The sequence below is a fragment of the Chiloscyllium plagiosum genome, unplaced genomic scaffold, assembly GCF_037043375.1.
Source record: "Chiloscyllium plagiosum isolate Xiang-an unplaced genomic scaffold, Cpla_swu_hap1 HiC_scaffold_12, whole genome shotgun sequence".
NCBI lineage: Eukaryota > Metazoa > Chordata > Chondrichthyes > Orectolobiformes > Hemiscylliidae > Chiloscyllium > Chiloscyllium plagiosum.
In genome coordinates, this window is record NW_028270150.1 from 73,934,975 (window position 1) to 73,956,870 (window position 21,896).

General features: G+C 37.3%; 1 protein-coding gene across 5 annotated transcripts in view; it reads left to right on the forward strand.

The window, feature by feature from the left end:
- Positions 1 to 21,896, forward strand: part of LOC122555053 (glutamate receptor ionotropic, kainate 1) — a 321,843-nt gene that overhangs the window by 249,831 nt on the left and 50,116 nt on the right. For 3 of the 5 annotated variants that reach the window (XM_043700697.2, XM_087992908.1, XM_043700700.2), the window contains exons 7-12: positions 4,273 to 4,416; positions 6,533 to 6,640; positions 12,694 to 12,738; positions 13,639 to 13,752; positions 14,221 to 14,424; positions 20,809 to 21,032. In XM_043700697.2, coding sequence (XP_043556632.1) covers positions 4,273 to 4,416; positions 6,533 to 6,640; positions 12,694 to 12,738; positions 13,639 to 13,752; positions 14,221 to 14,424; positions 20,809 to 21,032 — 839 coding nt within the window. The remainder of the gene's footprint in view (positions 1 to 4,272; positions 4,417 to 6,532; positions 6,641 to 12,693; positions 12,739 to 13,638; positions 13,753 to 14,220; positions 14,425 to 20,808; positions 21,033 to 21,896) is intronic. The other 2 variants (XM_043700698.2, XM_043700699.2) reach the window with 1 other exon arrangement.

Here is a 21,896-nt window from a genome sequence, read left to right on the forward strand (position 1 = left end):
TGTTATTAATCTATGTTGCTTTCTCTCTCTTTTTGCTGCTCATAGACTGCTGTTGATATACTGTTTCTGTGCGGAATCTGGTGTCTGTGCCATTGTTTCATTTAAAGCTGGATGGTTAAAGGGAACCTTTCATCTCCCAATATGTGATGTTATGATGCAATTGTGAGTAAAACAAAGCATGCAAATTTCTTGACACCTCACAGAGTTTCAGTGCCTCTTGGTAAAGATAAAGTTAAAAAATCACACAACACCAGGTTATAGTCCAACAGGTTTATTTGGAAGTATAAGCTTTCAGAGCGCTGCTCCTTCGTCAGGTAGCTAGTGTTCCAAAAGCTTGTGCTTCCAAATAACTATAACCCAGTGTTGTGTGATTTTTAACCTTGTCCACCCTAGTCCAACACCAGCACCTCCACATCTTGGTAAATATAGTAATTCTGATGCAACCAATTTTGTATATTCCATGTGGGTTGCCTGGGCATGTCAAGTCACAGCAGACAAATTAAGTCAGTGTCTTTTTTTAATTCTAATCTCAAGTAAAGGCTATGAACTATCAACATTTAACACTTCTAGTTAAACTTTGAACCCTTTTAGAAGCACCTACACAAACACGTAGAGAGATATGTTTAAACAAATAAAATATTGGTTTTGTAGAGTAGAGGAAAAGTCCTCAATAGCAGTAGTCCATGGGATTGGCTAAGATCATCATTCTGGACCATTCCAAAGACTTTCTGTTCTTCAGTCACTTCTTACCAGGTTTCTTCCTCTCTTCACAGAAGACACAGAGTGATTAATACACTAACTGCAACTTTAACCAGTAACTTGTAGGAGGAAATAACTAGCTTTCTTCTGACTTCAGGTATTTTTACTGCAGAAACAGAGACACATTCTGTCCTTCCTACAGTCCGAGGGCTTTCCCACAAGCTGTTCAGCTATGCAAGAACCAATGTCAAAAGTTTTCAGGTGGATGACGTTTGGCGTCTACAACTGGTTTGTGTAATAGTGACCAGTGTCTTGACTTGTTGCCAGCCAAATCCCAAATATTATGTACTGTCTTGGTGCTGAGCTATGGACAAACAGCTTCCCTCACTACTTGGACAAAGCAGCACTGTTAACACCAGCAGTAACTTGTTTATAAAACTGTGTCAGTTTGTTCCGGATTTCTTGGTTTGAAAATAGTACTTTTTCCATGTCAATCCACAATCAAAGATACATAAAATAAAATGATATCATCTTTACACCCATCTACAGCCCTTCAAGAAAGCCATGAAATCAATTGGAGATTGATGCCAATAATGAAAGCTACATGGACAGGTGTGGAAGTAGAGGTGGGATTAAAATGTACATAGTTTATAAAGTTGTGGCAAGAGAGAATTTTGGGAGCTGCACATATGGTTTAAAATACATCGGTGATGGTGGATCACATGGAACAGGGACCTGAAGGTAGAATGCTCTAGGGCAGCCTTGCTCTACCACAATTCTGGATATAGTTTAGGTAGTGTTACTAATTTGCACTACTATGGTGTCTAGCCCTTATCTGTCCCAAGCTCCCGGAGTTGATAATGATATTTATACACAACAGTCTCATGAAGTAGTTAATGGGACTGATATTTGAAACAAAAACAAAAAAAATCTGTAAATCTGACCCATGGTAACTGCAAATTGGTGCTGATTTTAGATAGTGTGGGGAATCCACAAAATGAATTTGACTGGGACAACACTACCATTATAGGGCAAGCCAAACAAAGAACAGCCAGGGAATTCCTAGAAGCTTGGCACTCATCCACAAACTCCATCAACAAACACATCGACCTGGACCCAATATACCGGCCACTACAGCGGACAGCTGAAACTGACAACCGGAAGCGGCAGGGACATGCCACTATAAATGCCAGATGAAACACCACAGAAGCGCTTCACAGGAGGGTCCCAAGCACTGAGGATGTCACCTAGACAGGGGACGAAACGTTTGCAACAAAAATTTCCAGCTTGGCGAACAGAACCACAGCATCCACAAAATGTTATACCCAATTCACATTTTAAAACTTTGCAGTAGTTTCAGTACTGTAGGGAAAAAAAAATATTTTGTCAAAGCTTTTCATCTCTCACTCATCAGGACAATTCACAAGAAATACCAAAAAAAGGGGAAAGACAACTTTTATACTAAATGTGTACAAATGTTTGTTTTCATTTTATTTATATTCTCACTAATTGTCCTGATGAGTGTAACACAAAAACTCTGACAGAATTAGCTTTTCATCAGCAATACTAAGCATCTGTGTTACCAACTATTTGTTATAGGAACTTCTTAAAACAACTGAAATCTCTTGTGTTGATGAAATAACAGAATAATTTCTGTGTCATACTTGACACTAAGACACTTCATTGATACGTAGTGGACAGTGAAGAAGTGGACAGTGACCAGATAGGCAGGTGGAGTTTAATTCAGATAAGTGTATTGTGTTGCATTTTGTTAAGGCAAATCAGAGTAGGGCTTAAACACTTAATAATAGGGTCCTAGGGAATGTTGCTGAGCAAAGAGACCTTAGGTGCTGGTTCATTGTTCATTGAAAGTAAGTCAAAGGTAGACAGGGTTGCGATGCCTGCAGTAGAGAGAGTTGAGCTTTGCATTTGGCTCTTCAATACAGGGCCATAGATTTCTTGATAAAAGACCAAATAGTGCTAAAAGTGGGGAAATCTCACACTGATGAATTAGGGAGCATATTTTTACATATTTATTAACATCATCAAGGAAGAGTTGAGAAAAGTTTACTCTGCATCTTAACTATCCTTTCCTGACCTACAAATGGCTCATGCTGATAGCTTCTAGAAATGGGAATATATTCTCTTCCTCCCTATTAGCATTAGCAGCATTAATGAATGTGAAATTCTTAATGTTCAAAAAAAGGTAGTTTGCACATGTGAAATGATAAATTTCTAGCTAGCTGTGTATGTAGGATAGTTTACTATGTGTGTGAATACTTGTGAAAGAGCTGCTGTAAATCAGTAACATGTCGAAAATCTACACCAAAATAATATTTTTGATTTTATTTGTTAATTATGGGATAGCTGAATTTTTTTTTTTAATTCTTCTATGGGATGTGAATATTGTAGGCATTTATTGCACATTTTTAATTGTCCTTTGGAAGATGTTGGTGAGATGCCTTCTTCACCCACTAAAGTTCATAAATGTAGCAATAGTTCCATATCAAAATGGCATGTAGTTTGGATTGACATGTAAACCTGGGGATGTTTCCATTCATCTGCCATTCTAATAGTAGAGATCTTGGGTTTGAAACGTGCTGTGTGAGTGAAGCGAATGAACGTTTAAAGTGCTCATTAAGTCAGTTGCTATGCACCGGATGGTGTCAAGTTTCTTGAGTACTGTTGGAGACTTATTTGTCTTAAAAGAAGGTCATTCCATCACACTACTGACTTGTGCTTTGTTACATGTTCAGGGAAGTCAGGAGGTGAGTTATCTGCTGTAGAATTCCCAGCTTCTGTTCTGCTCTTGAAACCACAATATTAAATGTCTGGTTTAGCTAAGTTTTTGATCTATGGTAACCAACGATTGATGGTTAGGAATTCATTAATTGTAAGGGGAAGAGGATTAAATATTCTATTTTTAGTGACGATCATTACCTGGCACTTGGCATGAATATTACTTGCCACTTGTCAGCCCAAGTTTGAATGCTACCCAGGTCTTGCTACATATGGGCATTGACCCCTTTACAGTCTGGAGAGTTGCAAATGGACTGTAGTATTTTGTAATCATCTGCGAATACCTTTCAATCATATAGTAAAGGGTATGGTTACTGATGAAGCTGCTAAATTTAGTTGAGCCTAGGAGACGATGCTAAGGAGTTTCTGCATTGATCTGGTGCTAAGCTGATTAGTCTCCAATAACCACAACATCATGCTTTGTGCTAAATATGACTTCAACCAATGGAAAGTTTTCCACTAATTCCTACGACCTCATTATTCCCCGTTGCATATCCTCCAAACATCACTAAATCATTTTTCATATTGTTGCTTGAATCTTGCTATGTCTAATGCAACTTACTAAAATGTAATGTTAATGGTTTAAACTGTGGGATGGTGATATGGATTCTATTTCATATTACAAATACATTTCTTATTGAATATAAGATTGTGAAAATATATACACAGTCAATGGTGTCAACTGTGTTTAATTATCTCTGTCCAACATTAATCCAACATTAACTGTCTGATTCATACCTGCTATTGAAATATTGGTTCAATATTTTCTGGCAGACAGATGCAGCCCTGATGTATGATGCAGTGTATGTCATATCTCTAGCTTTTCGGAAGGCATTTCAAATGACGGTCAGCTCTTTACAGTGTCATAGGCACAAGCCTTGGCGCTTTGGATCCAGGTTCATGAATCTCATCAAAGAGGCAAGTAAACTGTTTATCTTCAGTGATTGTTTTTTCAGTGGAGATTTATTTCCCACCTCAGTGCATCTGTTTGAACAGTTGGAGGATTTGTAAGAGTGGGACAGCTACAAGTTTCACATCAGTGAACCTAGTAATACTTGCACAGAAAAAAAAATACATATCGCCAGCTTATTAACTTACCCACCTATTTAAAATAAAGTACTAATGATTGGCTACTGTTATGGTTTGGCAACACTCCAGAGTACCAATGGTTGGTTATTCATCACTGTCAATTTTAATTTCCACTGGCTTTTGCTTGTCTCTTGAGCAAACCGATGTCTTGGAAAAGGATACAAATCAATAGATACTTTCCAATGTAAGTAAGGAGAGATTTTAAGGAATGAGCAATAAATAATGTTGACAGCACAATCATATCTTCAGCACGTTTTATATATTTGTAAGTAAATATTACCAATATTACAACGGATTTTTCTCTTCATTGCATTCAGATTTGAGGTGTAGGAAATAAGAGGCAAGGTTTGAGAGGTTTTAGGTTAGATCTCCAGCATCGCTACACTATCCAATGACTTTTATGAGTAAAACTTCTCTCCAGGAAAGATTGCACCAGCACATGTTGGAGATTTAATTCAATGCCCTTTTGCCTTATCACCTGAGGGCACCCAAATGCAAAGATATTCCAAAGAAAGTTTGGCTGTGAGAGCTCCACTATTCCCTACATAGATTGGTAGTCTGAAGGATCGTCAAGGTCAGTCCCCTTTGTCTAGCAGCACCATCCTCAGGGCTCCAAACCTCCTGGTATTTCTGGAAGCTGGTAGAACGCTCTGATGTGAAGCCAAGAGGATAGCTGGAGATCTCCCAAGTCTGCAGCTATGTTCCTGCATCTGCCCCATCTCCATCCCTCCCCAGTTAACCCATTTCCAACACGGGCCACCACATTCTGGGTGATTCACAGTATTTTGCTTCAGGCTGGCTGACATCCAGTGGAGTTATTGACTTCTGCGTATCATTTGATAAAATTGTCCAACTAATTTACTGCATTACAGCAATTGGTGAACTAACAGAGAATCCCAGGTACTCAGCAAGAATGCAAATAGAAGATTTGATACAACTTTATAAAAATATATTATCAAATATAGTTCGGGTGTACCTATACCTTAGGTTATAGGTTTGCAACTTACCATGTATTTTGGCACTGTCTTCTGCTGTAAGTATTTAGGGATTATAGAAAATTAAAAAAAAACATTCTGTGCAACAAATTGCTGGACCTAATCTGGACTTGATGTCTCATATACTGTGTTGTCTTTATTTTTTCTTCACTATTGGCTAAGTTTACAATTGATTCTTGAACATTAGTAACGCAAAATCTGAAGGAAAAATTCACACTACAAAAAAGTGGGAAGTTATTCAGTATGTGTCCCACATTAAAGAGTAATTTGTTTTTCCGCAATGGCTTAAATGATTTGATGAGTTGCTGGTGGTGTTGTGGACATTTTGTGCTGATCAGTTATGTGACTAGCATTCAAACCTTAAGCACAAGTTAATTTCACAGAGGATGTATTCTGTTCAATCTTTTACCTAATTTTGAGCTAAAGAGATTGATATCTATTAAAGTAAGGTACCAATGCAATCTATTTCGAACACGTTTATTTCTATACCATTTGAGATGGAAGCAGCAACCTTCTTGTTTTCCAAGTCCTTTCTTATGGCAAAAACGGTTAATAAGAATGAAAAACACATCATGCAAATATACTTGTATATTCCAGAATAAATAGAATGGTAATAACTTCTGCATTGGACATTCCAAGCAATTTCTTTTTATGATGTTTTTTGTCCTGGCTAAATATTAATGTCTGAATATTGAGCCAGCTGCAAATTGAATGAACTGACCCCAGGGCCCTAGTTACGAATCGGCACTTCCAATCATAGTGCTCACAACTCAGACATTGGTGCTAAGATTCAAAATATACCCTTCTGTGCCACTTGAGTGTAAGCTGATACTGATTTGGAGACCCTTAATTTATACAAACAATGCATATGAATGATTGTTTAACCCTGCTCTTCAATCTGGTGACAAGTGAAGTGAAACTAAATGTGCTTTTGTAATATTGTCCCTTAGACACAGTGGGATGGCCTGACAGGGCGTATCACCTTCAATAAAACTGATGGTCTACGGAAAGATTTCAATTTAGACATTATAAGTCTGAAGGAGGAAGGCCTGGAACAGGTAAATGCAGTGTTTTCCATACTAATGCAAGGATTTGTTTTTGATAGCATCATCATGTATATTAAAAGCATTGTGGTCAATACCATAAACTTATTAACCTTGAAGCAATTCTTAGTTTTCTATTTGAATGTCTTTGTTGTCTGGAGAAGATTGTGATCTAAGAAACCAAATTCTTTTTTTCCCCACCTCTCAGACAGCATATTGAGTTCAAGGTTCACTTTAGCTCTTGTGCACATTATCTAGAGTGACACTATCCAGCAAACTAAGAGAAAACTACATTTTCAAAGATGTCCATCAGATAAACATGTTTGCCGCTTCCAGCAGTTCAGTTAGATCCTATTTGACATCAGTCAAACAACTGTATTCCCTCATTGTCCTGGCTAAAATGAACTCATTATAAGCGTAACCTAAAAAAAAAATTACTTGATCATTCATCAAAATACTCTTGTGAAATCTTACTGTATATAAAGTCCACCCTGCATGTGTTTCATGTCCGGGTTGGGATATCTGGTTGGCATGGACGGATTGGATTGAAAGGTCTGTTTCCATGCTGTACACCTCTATGACTATGACTCTATGTCCAGTGAAATACTTCTCTGTAACTTGTCATATGTAATTTGCTTTGAGAAATATGCTAAATACCTGCAAATCATCCTCTACATAGCTCCATTTAGTTATTGTCTTTGTGATATAAATGAAACATTCTTGTTTTGAAGGATTTTTTTTCTTCAATTGCACATGTGCTTAAAGTTCAAGATTGTTAATTTACCAATACACAACCATAATAATCTGGTAAACTGAAAGCTCTATTTCCTACAGTAAAATGAAAGTATACATGGCTAATAACTGAGAAATACAATTTTTAAAATTTAAATACAACCCATAGCACTACTTTCAGAATTTTCTGTTTTAAGATTTCTTTAAGCAGTTCTGGCAGTACCTGTGGAATTAACATTTAACATTGTATAATATTTTATCAGAAGTTCTAGGGGATTCCTGCCATCCCAGATAGTTGCCAAGTTAAGCATAAATTCTTGGAGCATCAAAATATGCTAAGCACATGCCTGACCAGCAAACATCAAAGCAGTCACCTTCATGAGGATTTTTTTTCAAATAACACTTCTGGTTGTCAGCTTTATCCAAGTAGAAAGTTTGTGAGAAAAGTAGTGATAGGACAGATTGTCCTATAACCAGGAACGTCCGTTTAATGATTTGTATTTATTAACATGCAACATCAGTCTGAGTCCACCAAACTTACAAACGTAGTGGGTACATGGTAACAAATAGCCAAAAGTAAGTTTTTGCAGGTTTGTGCACAACATTTTGAATGCAGTAGTATTTGTAGTTGCTGTAAATATTATCCAAGGTACGAAGCTTTGGAATTCAATTCCTACATTCCTGCATCTCTCTGACCTTGTCATTAAACCGAGCAAAAGGTTTGGTCATCCCTCCATCCTTGGTTATAGTCCCTGCAAATCAGACACTGCATCAGACTATTCACAACCCTAACACTATGCTTGACCTGAAGGGAAACTTCAGGCCCCTATATTCTCCATCATCAAGACTATCTCTGGAGCAGTGGTCATCCTGCTTTGAACACACCTGTTACTGACACTATCAACCAGGGCTTGTTACCTATGGACTTGACTATTCCAATGCTTTCATGGCAGTCTCCTGTATTTCACCCTCCATACCCTCCTTTACTCTTACTGCTGCTTGTTTCCTAACATATGACGCTAAGTCCTGTTCATTGAGCACTCTTATGTTGATTGATCTATACTAGCTCCTGGTCAAACAATGCCTTGACCTCAGTGGTTACCATCATTACTGCCCTGATTCTAGCCACAACTACAGAATTTAACACAAATAGATTAATGGGAGGGATCCTGAAGTTACACTGCTCATCGATCAGCTGCAGGTTAGCCTGTGAATCTCCCAAAGGCCATCAGAGAATTTATTAGTTAGATGAGAACTTCTTCCATTCTGCTCTCATATCTCAAGCCTTATTTATAGACAAAAGACAATAGACAATAGGTGCAGGAGTAGGCCATTCTGCCCTTCGAGCCTGCACCACCATTCAATATGACCATGGCTGATCATCCTTAATCAGTATCCTGTTCCTGCCTTATCTCCATAGCCCTTGATTCCACAATCCTTGAAAGCTCTATCCAACTTTTTCTTAAATGAATCCAGAGACTGGGCCTCCACTGCACTCTGGGGAAGAGTATTCCATACAGCCACCACTCTCTGGGTGAAGAAGTTTCTCCTCATCTCTGTCCTAAATGGTCTACCCCGTATTTTTAAGCTGTATCCTCTGCTTCGGCACTCACCCATCAGCAGAAACATGTTTCCTGCCTCCAGAGTGTCCAATCCTTTAATAATCTTATATATCTCAATCAGATCCCCTCTCAGTCTTCTAACCTCAAGGGTATACAAGCCCAATCGCTCCAGTCTTTCAGTGTAAGGTAATCCTGCCATTCCAGGAATTGACCTCGTGAATCTATGCTGCACTCCCTCAATAGCCAGAATGTCTTTCCTCAAATTTGGAGACCAGAACTGCACACAGTACTCCAGGTGTGGTCTCACCAGGGCCCTGTACAGCTGCAGAAGAACCTCTTTGCTTCTATACTCAATCCCTCTTGTTATGAAGCCAGCGTGCTATTTAACCTTCTTCACTACCTGCTGTACCTGCATGTTTACCTTCATTCACTGGTGTACAAGAACACCCAGGTCTCTCTGTACTGCCCCTTTACCTAAATTGATTCCATTTATGTAGTAATCTGCCTTCCTGTTCTTGCCACCAAAGTGGATAACCATACATTTATCCATATTAAACTGCATCTGCCATGCATCTGACCACTCACCTAACTTGTCCAAGTCACCCTGTAATCTCCTAACATCCTCATCACATTTCACCCTGCCACCCAGCTTAGTATCATCAGCAAATTTGCTAATGTTATTGCGAATACCGTCTTCTATATCATTAACATATATTGTAAAAAGCTGCGGTCCCAGTACTGATCCCTGCGGTACCCACTGGTCACTGCCTGCCATTCTGAAATGGAGCCGTTTATCACTAGTCTTTGCTTCCTATCAGCCAACCAACTTTCAATCCAAGTTAGTACTTTGCCCCCAATACCATGCACTCTAATTTTGCTCACTAACCTCCTATGTGGGACTTTATCAAAAGCTTTCTGAAAGTCCAGGTACACTACATCTACTGGATCTCCCTTGTCCATCTTCAGAATTACATCCTCAAAAAATTCCAGAAGATTAGTCAAGCATGATTTCCCCTTCATACATCCATGCTGACTCTGACCTATCCTGTTACTACTATCCAGATGTGTCGTAATTTCATCCTTTATAGTAGACTCCAGCATCTTTCCCACCACTGAGGTCACACTAACTGGTCTATAATTTCCCGCTTTCTCTCTCCCACCTTTCTTAAAAAGTGGTACAACATTAGCCACCCTCCAATCCGCAGGAACTGATCCCGAATCTATCGAACTCTGGAAAATAGCAGCATCCACGATTTCTCGAGCCACCTCCTTCAGTACCCTGGGATGTAGACCATCAGGCCCCGGGGACTTATCAGCCTTCAGACCTAACAGTCTCTCCAACACCAATTCCTGGCAAATATAAATTCCCTTAAGTTCAGGTCCTTCAGCCACTGTTACCTCAGGGAGATTGCTTGTGTCTTCCCCCGTGAACACATATCTGAAGTACCAATTCAATTCTTCTGCCATTTCTTTGTTCCCCATAATATATTCCCTGGTTTCTGTCTTCAAGGGCCCAATTTTAGTCTGAACCATTTTTTTGCCTTTCACATACCTAAAAAAACTTTTACTATCCTCCTTTATATTATTGGCCAGTTTACCTTCGTACCTCATTTTTTCTCTGCATATTTCCTTCTTAGTAATCCTCTGTTGTTCTTTAAAAGCTTCCCAGTCCTCCATTTTCCCACTTATCTTTGCTATGTTATACTTTTTCTCCTTTAACTTTATATGTTTCTTAACTTCCCTTGTCAGCCACGGCCACCCATGCCTCCTCCTAGGATCTTTCTTCCTTTTTGGAATGACTGATCCTGCAACTTCTGCATTATACACAGAAATATCCGCCATTGTTCCTCCACTATCATCCCTGCTAAGGTATTGCACCATTGAACTTTGGCCAGCTCCTCTCTCATAGCTCCATAGTTCCCTTTATTCAACAGAAATATTGTCACTTCCGATTGTACCCTCTCTCTCTCAAATTGCAGATCGAAGCTTATTGTATTATGGTCACTACTTCCCAATGGCTCCTTCACTTCGAGGTCCCTGACCAATTCTGCTTCGTTGCATAATACCAGATCCAGAATTTCCTTCTCCCTGGTCGGCTCCAGCACCAGCTGTTCTAAGAATCCATCTCTGAGGCACACCACAAAGTTTCTTTCTTGAGGTCCAATACCATCCTGATTCTCCCAGTCTACCTGCATGTTGAAATCCCCCATAACAACTGTAGTAACATCTTTGCGACAGGCCAATTTCAGCTCCTGATTCAACTTACATCCGACATCCAGACTACTGTTTGGGGCCTATAGATAACTCCCAAGAGGGTCTTTTTACCCTTAGTATTTCTCAGCTCTAACCACACTGACTCTACATCCCCTGATTCTAAGTCCCCCGCGCAAGGGACTGAATATCATCCCTTACCAACGTTGCCACCCCACCCCCTCTGCCCGTTCAGTCTGGCCTTACGATAGCACGTGTAGCCTTGAATATTCATTTCCCAGGTCCTGTCCACTTGAAGCCATGTCTCAGTTATCCCCACAATATCGTTTCTGCCAATTTCCAAAAGAGCCTCAAGCTCATCCATCTTATTTCTAATGCTTCGTGCATTCATGTATAGTATTTTTAATTTGTTACTGCCCTCACCCTTCCCATCAACTCCTATTTCACTCAACCTTACAGCATGATCCCTTTCTGAGTTTTCTGCCTCATTGATACAGTTGTCTTTTTTGACTCCCCTTGTTCTAACTTTCCCTTCAATTTCCTTCTTAAACATCCAGTTTGTCCCCTCCCCCTGCTACATAGTTTAAACGTAGCTGTGTTGCAGTAGCAAACCTGCCTGCCAGAATGCTGGTCCCTAACCTATTAAGGTGCAAACCGTCTCTCTTGTAGAATTTATGCTTACCACAAAACATACCCCAGTGATCCAAGAATTTAAATCCTTGCTTCCTGCACCAGTTCCCCAGCCACACGTTCAAGTCCATTATCTCCCTGTTTCTGGCTTCACCAGCCCGAGGAACTGGAAGCAAACCGGAGATAACCACCTTGGGCGTCCTGCTTTTCAGCCTTCTTCCTAGTTCTCCGAAGTCCCGCTATAATATGTTCCTCCTGTTCTTCCCGACATTTATTTGATGTAGTGTAACTGGGTTTTTAATATCATTCTGAGTAATAACTTTAACTGAACAACCAATTCTATCCAAAAGAATAAGTTAAGTTTATGGAATTTTGTTAAATGTCTCCATAATGATTAGCTACTAAATTTTATATGCTGGATTGAGGAAAAATGACTTATTTAAAATTTACTTTTTTTCAGCTTCTATAATTTTATTTGGTTTTTATTTTATTGTTTTATGTGCTTGTCTTAACGCCTAGTTTGCTTTATGTAAATTCCTCATAAATTGACTTGATTATGAATGGTTTCCATTTTCACGTTGCCTGAATCTGAGAATTCTTTAGTGTGATTGGCTACTTGACAGTTGATGGAATAATTGACATGAAGTCCAATTTAATAAGATTACACAAATTGCAGATCGAGAAATTTAATGCTCCCATTAAAAAGTTTGCTTGGCTTCTCAGCTAGGCATCCTTCAATGTTAGGATCACTACTGAGCACAAAATTTACTTATCTTTACTGACCAAAGTAAGAGTGCCTTTGACATTTACAGAACACACTGAAAAATAATAAACTGGCACAACAATTGGCCGTCATTTGTTTGATTCCTCCTTTCTGTTCTAAAACAATTGTAAAATAATTTTATTTTAACAAGCTACTTTATTTCTTACAAGCCTTCTCGTGGCTCTCGTTATCCCTACAGTAAAGTATGGCAGAAGGTTTGTTTTGATTTCTGTTTGTGTAGTTTGTATAATTTTTTGTGTTTAGTTTAGTTCTACTGTTTTGCATTCAGTGAAATGTTTTTTTCCAAATTTTGAAATAAACTCTTATGCAATGTACTCTGTTTAATCATGGCTCAGAGTGATATGGCAATTCCCAGGTTATCCTGAAATGATGGAACATATCACTCCAATTTAAAAATAATTCATTGTGTGAAACATTTTTGAAGCCTATTTTTATTCGTCTATTCTGGCTGCCCACTTTATTTAATTGAATGCAATTAAATAAATCAAAGTGTTTTACCACTTTTTCTGTTTATGACAACAAAGTTTTTAGAAAGAAGAGCAGTGCTCAGTCCTCCACACCCATGTTTGAATACACATTTACAGATCTCTACCTTCCTACACAATGGAAATACTGTGTAACTGCACTTTCCTTTGCAACAATTCTGAAACGTTAACTGATTCTGGCATAATTGATGCAAAGCAAGAGTAACACTCAAAAGAAAGACACTTACCTATATTGCTCACCTATCCGTTGATTATTGGCTTTCCAACATGTGAGAAAGTTCTTTTATTCATTGATCAGCATGTTTTATTGATTCTGACTTGGGGATCTCATGCAAATTAGTCAGCTGTACAACATCAGAACATCACATGCAATTATTGTGATCTGTGTTAAGGCTTCATCAAGACTAAGGCTTCAACATTACAAATATTTATTTCCTATAAACTTCTACTGAAGCCTAAACAGATTAAAAACTGGTGAGGATCACTTTGTGAAAAGTGAGTTTGAGTTTTAATTAGTCCATTATGTACTGTCAAGTGTTGAAGTGAAAAAGATTTTGTGAAATTCAATACTGAGTTTTATTTGAAGATTATTTGATCTCCTGGTTGTAGATTGGAATCTGGAATTCAAACACAGGACTGAACATGACAGACAGCCTGAAAAACAAGTCTGCCAATATCACTGACTCTTTGGCTAATCGGACTCTTTTAGTCACCACTATTTTAGTAAGTTTGTTGATTTTCTTTTGTGCAAAATTACTTTTACATTATTGTATTGAAACTACAAAAGTGCACATCCACCAACGAATCAATTTTGCGAAGAATTATTGTTGACGACTGCCCCTTTTATTTAGGCTAAAAACTGCAATAGTTCTTGGAAAAATGCTGTAATCCAGAGTTAATAATAATGTTCTGAATGTCTGTAATGGAGCTTTGGGTTTAAAAACATTATAGTCCACTAACTGTAGATGAGAAACATTAATTATCGATCAGTAGCTATTATTGAATCTGATTAATTTAGAGATACAAAACAAAATTTGTTGAGCTGTTGATTTTCTATATTAATGAGGTTACAAGCTTTAAAACTAATTGCAAGAGGTGGTATAATGGAATAACCTCTGTTAATAAGTCTAATATGTGTTACCAGAGGTTAAAACCTTCTGAAAGAATTCATCTATTTGTTCTATTCCACAGGAAGATCCTTATGTAATGCACAAGAAGTCTGACAAGCCTCTGTATGGGAATGACCGTTTTGAAGGTTATTGCCTTGATTTGTTGAAAGAATTATCAAACATTCTGGGTTTCACTTATGAAGTTAGACTCGTAGCTGATGGAAAATATGGGGCACAGAATGAGAAGAGTGAATGGAATGGAATGGTTGGAGAACTCATTGACCATGTAAGTGATAAAAGCATAAGAACATATGAAAAAGGAGCATAAGAAGATGAAATAGGCCTCTCAAACCAGCTCCATTGTTAAATAGGATTCTGGCTAATGTGATGATACTGTGGCTTTAAGAGGTGTATTTTGTCCTTTTTTTAAAGAGGTTGAGACAGAGGTGTAAAGCCATCTGTTCCAACTCAATGAAGTAAACAGCTTGCAAGACCTCAGGTTTTATTCAAGTTGGAACAGTAGAAGCAGCATGAATAGATGGTGTTAGGCTCCCACAGCACTATGGTTTTAGTTTAACTTTCAGTTGTTGTTGGGGTATTAAAACTGCGAGACATCTCCTCCCTTCTACAGCAAAAAGCTTGAGTTTTCTCTCCCTCTGCCAGGATTTTCTCTTCATGTTCTTTGCTTCTGGACTGGAGAAACATTGAATGTGAGACAATCTATTTTATTAAATTTGCTTTCGCCAAAAGTGTGCTTATAGGATGTTACCATATTGCAATAATTGCTGTTTAGTAGTTACATGATTGATTATTCTGTGAAGTTTTCCTATGGAGTTAAAGTTAAAGTTATTCCAATTCTTTCTTCTTTTGTTTGTATTTTATCTGGTGGAGTAAGAATAAAGTGTGTTTTGCTCAAAGCCAAGTGGTGTAACCAATTGAGTTGTATCTGGAATACTTCAACTTACACTTGCATTTAAATAACAAAAAGTTAGGGTCTAAGCTATCTCCTTGATATATTTGAGGGGATTTGGTCTGGTCCAAAATAATGTTCTCTGAACTGCACTCCATTTTTCTGCCTGATTGCAATACTCATTGATTCCATGACAGACCAAACATCTGCCTATCTCAGCTTTAAGTATACTCATTGATGGAGTGTCTGCAACTCTCTGCAGCAGAAAATTCCAATGATTCATAACTGTCTGAGTGAAGAAATCTCTGGTTATCTCAATCCTAAGTGTTCAATGCCTTGCTCTGAATCTACATCCCCTTGTTCTAGATTTACCAGCCAAGGGGACCCACTCTTTCTGTCCATTCTGTCAAATCTCTTTTTGAATTTTGTATATTTCAATGAGGCCACATTTCATTATTCTAACTCCGTAGAAAGTAAAGTGAATCAGACTGCCTATCATAGAACAACCCTTTCATTCTGGAAACCATTCTAGCGAACCTTTGCCTGTGTCACCCCAGGAAAGTATATATTTCCTTAAACGTGGAAAATGAAAACTACGCACAGTTCTCCAGGTGTAGTCTCAACAAAGCTCTACACCACTATGCAAAACGTCCTTGTTCTTGAACTCCATTTCCTCTGCAGCAAAGGCCAAAATGCCATTCGCATTTTTGTGCCTACATAACATAGCTCCCTAAACAGGCACATGCAAATCTCTCTAAAATCAACATTTAGCATTTTAATTTTGAAAAAAAAATTTATATTAACATTTACTAATGAGTTGAACAACCATGCACTTGCTCACAATTTACTCCATCTAACACCTTCTTGCCCAAGCAATCTCTTTGAACTTGTTTGTGTCCTCTTCACAGCTGAACTAAATTTGAATCGCTGAAAGCTTGGATATATTATTTTTATTAGTCTCTTCATTCAGCTTATTAATACAGATGTTACATAGCTGAGCTTTGAGCCTTTACAGCACTTGACAGGTTGTATGCTACCAACTTGAAAATGCTTTGTTCATCCTGATTCAGTACTTCTTGTTCATTAACTTATCCTCCAGTCTTTTTATACTTTACCCTGAACTCCATAAACTCTTAATTTGCAAAATATTGTTTTATTAGGCATTTTATTGATGCTTCTTAGAAAAATACTAGCATTCCTTTATCCACCTAATAAGGTCCATCTTCAAACTTTAATAAATTTAGCTTTTTTCCTTTCTTTTAAACCATGTTGACTTTGATCATATTGTGATCTTCTCAATATATTGTTAAGACGTCATTTACAAATAGATTCCAGCATTTACCTGACAACTGATGTAAGACTAAATTGGCTAGTAATTCCATTCTGCTAGGATCAGTGTGGAACATAGTGTGGAATTTCAAAAAATTATAACCAGGATATCCACTACTTCTTCTACTTCTTTTATAACCTTAGGATGTAGGCCATCAGATCTTAGGGATTTGTCGACTTTAGTCCCTAAAGTTTCTTCAACACATTTTTTCTGTGGTATCTATTTCTTTATATTCCTCATACTTATTAGCCCCTTGCTTATTTTTTGTAAGGCCTTCAGTCCTGATGAATGGTTTTTGCCCGAAACATTGATTTTCCTGCTCCTCGGATGCTGCCTGACCTGCTGAGCTTTTCCAGCACCACTCTAATCTAAACTCTGGTTTCCAGCATCTGCAGTCCTCACTTTTGCCTACTTTTTGATTCTGGCATGTAATTTATGACTTCTACAGCAAAGACAGATAAAATATTTATCTACTGTCTCTGCCATTTCCTCATGATTTCTCTGGTCTCCCACCAAAAGACCATCTATTCTACTTTTGTAAAAGCTCTGATTTTTGATTTCACATTCTATGATGTAAATTTTTATCAACCTGTGTTTGTCTTATAGTGGTTTACGATTTATATTCAACCGTCAGGATTGCTACCAGCCTCTAAAATATTATAAATCTCTTCCTTTAATCTTTTGTTCCTTTCCTTATCAGCCACAAATAGGTATTTCTTGATGTGTTTTTGTTTTTAATGGAATACAGTTTTTTGAATATATTCAAATTATGTTTTAAAATATTTCTCAGTTTATTTAGCATCATACCTTTTTAGTCTAACCAACCTTGACCAGTTCTCTTGTCATCCCTACATAATTAACTATGTTCAAGTTTAAAATGTCACTGGGGCTTACGTATATCACATGCAAACTTACTATGGAATTCAGTTGTTTTATGATTGTCTTTCCTCAGCGGATCACATACTTTGAGATTATTAATTAAACTTACCTCAAAAATATTGTTACATTTAGTTGGCTACACATTATATTAGGTGGAATCTTCTCAGGTCCTGAATAACATGGGAAATGGCAAGTCTTTGGGAAAATATGGTGAAATTGTCAGGAATGAGATTCTCGATGTTGAGAAAGAAAGTCTGATTCTACCACAAAGTGTTGGACAGTAAGATGAGATCACACCAGGGAGAGGATAGAGGCCTTTTTGCATTTACATACCATACCTTGTCTCATTGATATATATTTTGCTATACTATCACTTGTCAGAGAGGGATTAGACAGCAACAGTTCTTGACATGAAACATATCTAACTCCTGGACCTTCATACCTGCCATGCTGATTTGTGCCTCTCTCCCTGGCTCCAAGGTTCCTCATTGCTTCTATGTCAACCTGTTGTACTTCTTTGCCTGTTCACCATGGAATTTATAGTGCCAATGAAGCCTATGGCACATAACCTAAAAACTAGGAGGAGAAGAAGGCAATTCAGCCCATCGAGCTGATTTAATACAATCATAGCTGATCTCATTTTGGTCCCAACTCCACTAAGTAACGATGGCCTGTGTGACAAAAAGCTTTAAAGTAGTCTTTAATTCATAACTTTACATGAAAGAAATTGCTTTTATTCTAGCTTTATAAATATGTCCATCCTCAAGGCTGTTAAAGTATCAATAGCAGAAATTATAAGCATTTGACACCTCTTTATATTGTGTAAATAAACATTTTCACACTGATTAGAATAAATCACAGATAGGCTTCCAATCAAGCAATGCTTTTCATGTCAGTGTAGCTGTTTCAGCAAAATAATGGATTCTGGATTGTCATTGACTCTTCAATTCCAACTAGTTGGAACTAAATGATAAATGGTTTCATTTTTCTGCAAGATTCTATATTTCAAAAAATGTTATCACTGTGCCACATTCATTGTTTTCTAAACATAATTAACTTAAGAACAAATCTAATGAACACTTAGAGATGGTTGCCTAAGTATTACAGTCACAAGTTGGTGTGGAACTCAAATGTAAATGAGAAGTTTAATCACATAAGGCCAAAGCCACAAAAAGATTGTACAAAATTTTGTCATCTAGCCCTCTTGCTAGGTGTATTTTTTATAGCCTACATTGAATACGTCAAAACCCCTTCGATGTGATATCTGTTGGTCAGTTCTACTGTATAGATGATGAAGTGAGAAAACAGTTAGAAACTGGATATTAAGTAGGATTTATGATGAGTTAATTTGGGCCACCTAGTGCTGTTTTTCTGAATCTATTAACTCCCACAATTGGAGCCAGGAAATGTGACCATCCCAACCAAAGTGCACTGCTTTCGTATTGATTAGAGACGAACACGATTTGTAGTTTAAGCCGTGGTCCATTTGCACATGCTGCTTCAGGTCACACCCAAAATGGACACTACTGTTAACCCCAGTACAAAAATGGTCACCTATTATTAACCCCAATACAAAAATTGCTAAATTACAAAGTAAAAAGGTAATGTCAAGTGTGCATAATGCCAATTTGTTTGTTTGTAATACATTTCAGAAACTAGAATAACATGATATAAATGTAATTATTGTGTTCTGACTTCTGGTCTAATAGCTAGGCCTAATTTGTAAATTTCAGCAATCTTGCAGTACATAGAAAGTGCTGGGTAGCAGTTACTGAAACAGCTCAACAGGACTACCAGCTTCACAATCAAATGCCATGTTTTTAATGGCCTGTTATATGTATTTGTGATCACAGAAGAAGAATTGATAGTGATAATAAAGGTGTGATTTTGACCCTGCTGCCTCTAAGTCCAGAAAGAGCACAGAAAACATTTTTTTATAAAGTACCTTGCTCCCAAAAAAAGGTGCTTTTCTCCTTAAAGTATAATTGAAGAGCAGCAATAGACATTTGATATGAAGACGGTTATATCTGAAAACAAAGGTTTGGTGGATACTTGTTTTGTCTTACTGTGCTATCTTCCAATCAGTCTATTGGCCCAATTACAAACCATTAAAGTCCATTGTCCAATTCCAATAATTTTGTTGCATGCAGATTTTAAGCATTTGTAGTTGAAATTCAAATAATAGTATTCCTTTGCAAGTGATCAAATGCTTTTACATAACTCTTAACAAATTGTTATGTTTTGCATTCAAATCTATTATTCAAAATAACATGCCTTGTGATTTCATTTAGCATCAAGAACACATTGCTAGTTCAGATGAAGATCTTACTTCAATGTCAGTATGTTTCATTAGAAATGTGCCATAAATTTTCTGATGACAAGTTGGCCTTGTAACAGCATGTCATTGGATTTTGTCGCAGTATGCTGATGGTATGTCAGAAACAAGTTTACTTGTTGCCTATTAGTGCACCTAATTAAACAGTGACAACTATGGTACCCTCCCCATAGAGCAAAGACTGAACCAAGATTTTTCTTGTTTGACAAATTGTTATATGTGGCTAAATTTAGTTTAATGTGATAGTGTATGTTGTATTAAAAATGCTTGAATGATTTATAATAAAATTAATTTAATGGTAGCTTTATTTATATTCACAATTATTAGAAGGACAGAAGTAATTTCTTATTTTGTTTTAATGGAAATATGGTTTCCAGTAACTAAATGAACTTGGACAGCTACATTAATGCCAATTAATTGACAATATATTTTGCCTGTAATCTCCCAATCATTAAATTCCAACCTTAATGAGGACAGCGCTTTGCATCAGGGTTGCAAATGAAACTATGAAAATATTAATTCATATTATCTTTTATCATGCACTATCCCATCCTGGTTGAAGGCAAAATCAATGATTAAAAGTGATTAAATGAAAAATAATGGATATATTACTGTCTCATTTCATATCAATTCATTCTGTTGACAAGAATTGTTCATTAGCTGCAGTTTGCAAGTATACAGGAAATTGCTTCTTCTCATTGGATGGATAGTGTGTTTTGCTCAGTTCTCACATGTTATCCATGAATACTGTAGAAATATTTGCCTATTTTTGTTTTTAGCAAATTTCAGTAACAAATTAAATAAAATCGAGCAATATTAAAATTTCAGAGTACTTCAAACAACAATGTGGAACTGGACATTATATTGAAGAACACAACCGATTGTAGCCATTTGTTTTGTCCTTGACAGTAATCTTACTGGAGCATACGACACTTTTAAAACACGACAAAAAAAATGATTTGCTGAACAGATTGGTTCCTTGAGATCACGGTGGGTCAGGCAGCATTGCTGGAAAGAAAGCAAGATGACTTCATCAGAGCCATCTAAAGCCTGCTTTCTCTCCACGGATGCTGCCTGACCCACTGTGATCTCCAGCATTTTTTGTTTTCAGTGCAGATTTCAGCATCTGCAATGATTTGCTCCTAGATTTGTACCTTCCTTCATTCCATTTCTTTGTTATTAGAATTGCCCTAATTGGTTTTCTTCTTTTTTGCAGAAAGCAGATTTAGCAGTTGCCCCTCTCACTATTACCTACGTCCGGGAGAAGGTTATTGACTTCTCAAAACCCTTCATGACTCTGGGAATTAGCATCCTCTATCGGAAGCCCAATGGCACAAACCCAGGTGTTTTCTCTTTCTTGAATCCGTTGTCCCCAGATATTTGGATGTACGTGCTGCTGGCCTGCCTTGGGGTCAGTTGTGTCCTTTTTGTTATTGCCAGGTAAGGCAGAACAAGTGTGATTGTCGGGGGGAAAGGGTGGAGAACCAGAAACATTACTACAATAATTAAAATCGATTTTCTTTCACAAACTATGTTGTAATGTTATTGATAAAGGAGGTCTCTGCACTCTGGCAGTGTATATTCTTGTATGTGTAACATGTTTGGTGTTCAGCTCTTTTTGCTATTGTTTATAGCCTAATTAATAGATCAACTTATTATAGACATTTACAACATGGACATGATAATAATGTAATACATTCTCTACTGATTAACAGCAATTGGGTTTTTGTTTTAATGTTTTATGATTGTGCTGAGCTTTACATTTAGAAATCAGGATAGTTTTGTGTCAATGTTCAGTTGACACCATTGCACATTTTATTAAGTACTCACTCAGGCTAGTGAAATTTATTGCAAATCTAGGAAATAGTGTGGTGGGTAATGGTGCTGTAGCTGAGCTGCAATGTTCTTATAACATATGCATGCTCTTTGTTTCTCTTCCAGCTTAACTGGTGTAATATTGCTAATAACTGATTTTGTCAATTTTACCTTTACATCTGCAAAATGCTGATATTAAATGCTTTCACTTTCCTCAACACCAGAATCTGAGATTGAGATCAGAGATGCAGCAAGTAGGGCAATAGCTGCTTGGTTAATATTTTGATACTTTAACACAGGTTTTGTGTATGTGAGATAGAAAAACATTTGTTATGGTGTCATCAATCTGCAGACAGTGTACTTAGAGAGTCTTTCTTGTTTTCTCCAGAAGTGTTTGTCAGTTTCTTGAAAAAAGAAACTTTAATTGATGACTTATGCCTGTTGATTTGTGTGAATTAAGATAATGTGGTATCCAGGCAATTAAGTATT